General features: G+C 36.1%; 1 protein-coding gene across 1 annotated transcript; it reads right to left on the bottom strand.

Annotated features, from left to right (window-relative positions):
- Positions 1 to 239: 239 nt before the first annotated feature.
- On the bottom strand, positions 240 to 6,104 carry LOC119067644. The gene is made up of 7 exons (XM_037170743.1): positions 5,867 to 6,104; positions 5,253 to 5,300; positions 5,154 to 5,186; positions 859 to 933; positions 741 to 806; positions 530 to 674; positions 240 to 469 (listed from the first exon to the last, which is right to left on the bottom strand). The coding sequence occupies exons 1-7, from the start codon at positions 5,942 to 5,944 to the stop codon at positions 399 to 401; spliced, it is 516 nt and encodes a 171-aa protein (XP_037026638.1). The 5' UTR covers positions 5,945 to 6,104; the 3' UTR covers positions 240 to 398.
- Between the last annotated feature and the right edge of the window lie 1,662 nt (positions 6,105 to 7,766).

The following is a 7,766-nucleotide window of genomic DNA, read 5'->3' as shown; positions in this document are numbered from 1 at the left end:
GAAGTGACGTGTTAGGCCATGATAATGTATCGCATAGTCTGTGTTCTTTGGATAGCTTTCGAAAGCTTCGAGCTTCTTTGGATTCCATTGGAAATGTTGAAGATTTAAAATACAAAAGAAGCTAAGAATCAAAAAATTAGATACGTTTTTTCGGCTTAACACGGCAGGTAGGAACTGTCATGTTTTCTAGGACATCCCCAACCGTGTGACGTCATTTGTGAACTGAACAGTCCCTAAGTCTAGCGAATATTAAATGTTTAATGTTTATTCCCTTTCATTTACGAGTTACGAAAATATCTTACAGTGGATACCCAATTGTAACACCATTCAGTTAAGTCTTCCGAGTTTCGTTTCAGTAATCCTTTCGGAAGTCAACCGAGCCACAAAACGAAAAAGTGTCAATTGTAACGTACAGTGGTAATTCGTCGTGTAAGAGGTTCGGCACTGATCAATCTTCCTCGGCTAGTAACTAAAAAGTTTATGTTAACATCCCAATCTTCCCTGATCAATATCTACTGATTGATCTTACTTCTTCTCGTAGCATTGCAGTCTAAATCACTAGTATAATATGGTTCCAAGCTGACAGCACGAGTCTTTCTGGTGCTAGGTGTTTGTACATCTTGTAACAACTTATTAGCCGACTCACGAATATCTTGCGTAGTTGATGCAAAATCCTATGGATGGAAAAAAATGAAAAGAATTTAGATGAACTTGGAAAAATGATTTTGAGAATTTCTTACCGTTCCGTACGTGTAGTCGAATCGTACAGACTCAGGATTGAATGGCGACAGCATTGCTGATAGTGGCTATGGGTTCAACAAATTATTTCATGAGACTATAAGAAAGTACTAAACTTACAGTCGTTGTGTCGATTGCTGAGGAATTACTGTAGTGGTAATCCGAAGATGGTATGTACGGAAGATATGCTCTAGCCTTAAAGAAATGAAAGTGATGGGATATTTGTTCAATCTTATGAAATCTTTAAGAAAGGAAAAGGGTCTGGTGATTTGTAATAGCGTGGTTTAAAAATAGTTTTTTTTCTCTCCTCTTGAAACATTTTGGAAACGATACGATGTGTGCAACTCTACAGCTAAGTTACATATTATTGCCAGGTAAATTCTGCTTCGGTTTCGTAAACACTTTCTAAACCATTCATGAGGATGAGCGATGGACGAGTAATACAATGAGAAACGAGCCATCAGAACAGTCGGAGCGTCTGCTGCGACTGAGCCCCGTACAAACCCGTATATCTATTGCGTACGTGACCCTAGTGCGTCTGTCACCCTACTTTGACCGTAGACCTATTGCACCCGTAAACGTAGTTGAAGTCAAATTATTATGAAATGTGTACATCTTAGAAATTGCGCATAGCGCAATTACGAAGCCCCGTACGACGTTCCTTTCAAATAAAACAAAAATTTCAAATAGCCCTAAAATTTTAATTTATTTAGTATAAATACACATAGGGCCTAGTATCGGCCTCAGTCCGAAGATCCAATTTTTTTTTTTTTTTTCAACTACATTCTATTCGGCCTTTGATTACCTTCCAAATGAAACAAAAAATACGAAAAACGGATGAAATTTGCTCGAGTTATATTCAAAATACACATAGGGCCCTAGTAGCGGCCTTAGTCCGAGGACCCAAATTTAATTTTTTTTCAACAACATTCTATTCGGCCTTTGATTGCCTTCCAAATGAAACACAAATTACGAAAAACGGATGAAATTTGCTCGAGTTATATGTAAAATACACATAGGGCCCTAGTAGTGGCCTTAGTCCAAGGACCCAAATTTAATTTTTTTTCAACAACTTTCTATTCGGCGTTCGATTACCTTCCAAATGAACCAAAAATTACGAAAAACGGATTAAATTTACTTGAGTTCTATGTAAAATACACATAGGGCCCTAGTAGCTTTTCACTTCTAAGGCCCTAACTCACGGTCCACTCACCCGATTTTAAAAAACTTTTTTTTCCTGGATTGATATTGACAATACCCATCATTTGCCGTGTCATTTACTTTTCTATCGTTTATTTTGCCATAAATATCACCAAAAGACCTTAAATCACTTAGGTGGCCCTAACTCACGAAGGGCCGACCCGAATATGCCCATCTTCGAACTTAGCCTCACTATTTTGACTATCTTTCAGGGAAAAAAAAATTTTTTGAAATCGGATTTGATTTACTCAAGATATCGACGTGACGGACAGACGGACAGACGGCCCAAATTTTTATTGCGGATTCGTCATCTATGAACATAGGCAAACACTTTGCCCTTACCGTCTGCTTCGAGTTCCATCAATTACACACGGCATCGTAATCCTATAAGCCCCTTCGTACTTCGTACGGGGCTAAAAATCAGCTTACACTCAGAGAAATAATTTCATGTTTCAGCTGGTATCTATTTCATTGTTAGTATGATCTGCATTTATCCTTGGTTACACGTCACACACACACACACACACACACCATATAAAGAGAACAGCAAGATAAACACAAAGTAAACAATCGTTACAATGTTCACCAGCTAATGCAAAACCAGCTGTTGCTAGATCGGCACACCGAAATTATTAATTCATTGTATTCCAGAGAGATGCTAAGATGATGGCTGGGAAGCCGTTTCGACGGATATAGGTAACATCAGGTTGTTTTCCATACAACGAATGAAATGTCAAAAATGGCTGACTATTTCCAAAATTGGTCGGTTGTTTACAAAATAATTAATTTTTGACTGCAATGATTCGAGAAACAGAATATGGAAATACGTTTGCATCGTTGTCAAAATGCACGTAAAGGGTTTTATTTGCAAGCTACTTTCTTATTATATACGCGTTCAAAAATTGGTCTCCAAAATTGCATTTTTCAATTCAGCAATTGTGTACAAATACAGAATCTGATTTACAGATAAATTGCCTTACTTCATTCTGATCCTACAAGGATCATGTTAGCAATTTATTTCATTAAAATTGGTGATGCTGGAAGTATTTTAAAAAATCTGTAGTTTTCGATTTGACAGCATACGGTTCAATTTTTTTCAGAAATGGTCGACATATTCCCTCTATCCGTCGAAACGGCGTCCCAGCCGTCATATTAGCAACTCTCTGTTGTATTCGTAACCATCGATATAATATAGGGAATGTGCAAACAGAAATTCAACACAATTCTCCTCTACTCACCTTGCCTTACAGATGAATATTTGGAGCGAAAAATTCCAAAAATATGAAAAAATTTGTTGTGATATCGTTATTTTCCGATTTCTTCGTTTAAGTAAAGACGGAATGTTAAATTTATGTAATTCCAATAAATTTGTGAAGTTTACATGTGAATATGACACATCATTTTTTTGCTTGTTTTGAAATTTTTTCCGACAAAAACAATCATCTGTAAGGCAAGGTGAATAGAGGAGAATATAATTTGTGTAAGTGTGTTAGTTTGCACTTGCCCTATAGGGTAGATAAAGCAACTTTATGCGGAAAGATCACATGAATGGATGTGTAACGTAACTTACGTTTTGAGAAAGCGCTCGAAATAATGTGTGAAGAGTACAAGTGTAATTGTGGTGCTGTGGTTAAGAAGGACGGTTTGCATGGTTTATCGTGCAAATTAAAGATAGGGATTATTGCTAAACACGATTCTGTCAATAATATTTTTGGTCATGCATTTTCCTCTGCAGGATTTCCCAATATTTTGCAACCACCTGGTATTTCTAGAGACGACGGTAAAAGACCTGATGGTATGACAATAGTTCCGTGGAGTCATGGAAAATCACTTTTATGGGATGTAACAATACGTGATACTTTGGCTCCTTCATACATCAGTGAATCCTCTAAGAAAGCAGGGTCTATTGCAGATAAAGCGGAGAGATTTAAGCATAATCATTATATACGTCTTAAAGAAAACTATTTATTTACCCCCCTTGCCTTTGAATCATTAGGTTGCATGGGTCCAGAAACAAAGAAATTTATTGACAAGTTGGGATCGTTGATGAAGAGAGCATCAGGGGAGCCACGTTCCAAAGATTATCTGTTGCAGAAAATTTCTATTGCTATACAAAGAGGCAATGCGGCATGTATTCTTGGAACTTTAGGAAGTAATAGAGCGGATGATTTTTATTTATTGTAATATTTGTTGATTGAAAAGATCGTTTTTTTATTGACTGCGCCGTATGTGAGCAGTTTTTTTTTTCGCTTTGAATAAATAAATTATGTCATACAAATATTTGAAAATAATTGAAACTCTGCATTTCTCAATTTCCTTTTTCTCTTCGTTTTGTGTTGTGATTCGCATTTTTTGCACTTGCATGTGTGCTATATTTCCGAAATTTCGTTCTTCGTGTCTCATTATCTACAGTATATTGTATCGATGTTCGTAACTTTCATGCCGAACCACATCAACACGTAACTAGCACAGATTCCTAATTCACATGGCATGTGATAGGCATATGAATTTATTTATTACAAACACATATATAATAAACATATAAGTGCATATAACGAATACATAATGAAATTCGCAAGACACACTAAGTGATTTTAGGCCTCCAAATTTTGTGAACAATCGGTATGATATTGCTGCCTTGACATGATTGTAGGAGGATTCTGTCAATTTCTTGCACAAATACTATTTGCTCACGACATTAGATCATTGTCAATGTCGTTTAAGACGACAAATAAGCTATCATTTTCACCAAAAAAATTACATGAAGCTTCCATTTTTTGAGATTAGCGTTGTTAAATTGACAGCTTATTTTAGAGTGTTTGAGAGAAGAATCCGCTCTTTCACATTGATCTATTGTCGTGTGTAAATCAACTGTCTTTGTTAACTAGCAGTGCCGCCTTTTCCATATGGGCCAAATGGGCAAATGCCCGTGGCGCCCGAAGTGGAGCAGAAGAACATGGTGCCCGAGGTCCTTAAAAAAAATTAGCTTTACTAAATTGGCGCCTATTTTTCCAATTGCCCGATGGCGTCTAAAAGCTAAAAGCGGCACTGTTAACTAGATTGTTGCTGAAAATTATGAATATTTTCAATTCACAGTAGATAAATGTGATTTTTCATTAAAAATTGGTTAGAAAGCTTCGTCGACGAAAAAATACACCTTTTCGAACAAACGTTGATTATTTACAATTCAAATGATGGGTAAAAGTAAAACTTACTTTTTCGTGTGACGACGATACGTTCATTGGTCTCTGTACAAAAATAAATAAATAAAAAATTTTCTTCACACGCTTACAGATATTTCCATATTTACTTACGTAGAATCTGTAAGCATTGTGATATCTGTCGCTGACGAGGCAGGTTGGCTAAAATAAAATAAACAAAAAATTAACGAATAATAAAATCTGTTTTGCGTCCGACTGTTATGATATTGGAATTGGCGCAGTGTTTGAGTGAAATTTAAGGTAACCAATTTTGTGTAAACTGCTTCACATATCTATTTATACGAATGATTAATGCTGGCATTCATATAGGTACAAGTAGATTTTTGCGCTTAAAAATAGACATCAATTTATTGACGGTAGAAAATTGGAAATGAAAATAAACTTGACCATCGTTGCGAAATGTCGCCTGAAATGGTGAAGTGGAGTGAGCCGATAATTTTATAGTCAAGAAGGCTACTCGGTACTATTTTAGTGTTTTATCTCAGACAATGCAGTGATCCTTTCGTTATTCAGATGTCGTAACCTGAGGACCACCTTAGAAAATAGAATGCGCCTTCAACCACATGTAGAGTACCGTAAGCAATGAAGAGTAACGTGGCAAAGAAGAATTTTTTTAGGCATATTTTTGTCGTTACTGTCGTAAGCAGATAAAATGATCGTATCACGTTAAGAAAGTACTGTCAATCAGGAAATGATAAAAATCCTACCACATATGTCGTATAATAGCGTGGCTTTGAGTAATAGTTCCATGGACGATACGGAGTCAAATCATATTCCGAAACCATCGTTGTTCTCAGTCGTTCGTTAGTAGCACAGAAACAATGAAATACAATTTCAATTTAAAAACAAAAGTTACACAAAAATCAAATTATCAAAAAAAAATAATCCTATCTCCACCAATTCAATCGATAGACTAAGCGCAAAATTCTCAAGACAATTTTCACGGCGATACGGGTTGGCGTCATTAACAAGAAAACGGTACGTGTAGGTAATAAATGTGTGTGGGATGTAACTTCTTTTAGTCCAGACTAGCACATAGGTGAGAATGAAAATTTTAATTTTTGGCATTACAACTAATACTTCTGCTGACTGGTGTGCGTCTGATTTATTAGCTATATTTATAAAAATACTAATTTCTGAAATTTTTGTGTCATACGCTGTTACGACTTGAGCTATGCATGTTCTTATTCATGTTGTTTACAGATTACTAAATTACAGGGCCGGTTTAGCATTTACAGCGCCCTGGGCAACGAGCCTTGCAGCGCCGCATGAAAAATTTATTAAAGAAATTGTTTCCTACATTGTCAACCAAATCAAATAAAATGTTTTCAACATTTCCTCAAGAATATTATTTTCTAAGTAATGTGTAGTTAGAAACGGCGAGCGAGGCGAGGTGGCAAGCTTATGATAACATATAACCATATATGAATGAGAGATATATGATATAACCAGAGTTTTCGTGATTAATTCGCAAAACTTTCCCACAAACAAAAATCAAGTAAAGTTATAAAAAGGTTTCGCTCGTATTTTTCGGGATTTTAAGTTTGAAGTTTGTAGAATGAATCCGAAACAATTTTTTCTTGAGAACTTCTTGAAGAACAAATCAAATCAAACAAATTTATTTAGCAAATAGCTATTTTCAAATACAAAGTTCCATAATCACAGACATTGAAAAATGAACACTACAATTCAAATTTACATCACAATTCTATAGTTTCATTCAGGTGTTCTTTCAATTTACACTCGAATGTCCTCTCATTATTCTCACTTTTCACTTCCCTTGGAAGATCGTTAGAGAAAAAACGTGAATTTTTGACACAATATTTGTGATACTGCTCCTAGCATGAACACTACTTTGACAAACGTCGAATTTGGAGGCTTTTGTGATGAGAGCTACCGCTTAAGATTGATTGTATTGTGTGTTTGAACTCACACAACTAAAACAAGTCGCCTATCTTCACGAAAGAAACGCAGTGCCTACTGTGACTTCATCAGCCTCCAAATATTTCTTATGTTCATGCTAGGAGCAGTGCGTTGGGTAAGGTCATGATTCGGAAAAAACGACTTGCGTTGAAGCAATTTCAAGGATCTAGGACTCGGGATCCCAAAAGTATTGAAGTTTAGGGCACTCTAGAATGATCCTTTGTCTTCACTCTGAAAGTGTTAGATCTTGAAATTTAGGTAATTGGCCTTGGATTTCGACAAAAAAAAAAATCGCGAATATATGCCATGAACAATTTTCAATGGGCGGAAACGGATTTGTTCTGCAGCTTTTCCAGCTGCTTTATTTGCTCCAAACACCCGTTGTCCGGCGATCATGAGCAGGTTTCAGCTCAGAGGAATTTACAAAATTTTCGAAAATTCCTCATGAGCTAAAAGCTTTCCATCATCCGACTATCACCGGCGGCTGACGAAAATGAAGCAATGGAATGGTTATTGAAAATTATTTATAGTGTCTTCAGCCAGAAGCCTCAAAGTTCAACTTTTCTAAAGCAGGACCATCATAAAAACGCTTTAAATAACCAAATACGAACAGCCTTGGGTTAGTCGATGTGCGTGTATTATTCAAAAATATCAAGTTAGATGTATATATGCATTTCTTGTAGC

The sequence above is a fragment of the Bradysia coprophila genome (assembly GCF_014529535.1).
Source record: "Bradysia coprophila strain Holo2 chromosome X unlocalized genomic scaffold, BU_Bcop_v1 contig_128, whole genome shotgun sequence".
Lineage (NCBI taxonomy): Eukaryota > Metazoa > Arthropoda > Insecta > Diptera > Sciaridae > Bradysia > Bradysia coprophila.
Note: the sequence above shows the minus strand (reverse complement) of the source record. Positions and strands in the feature narration are given on the sequence as shown.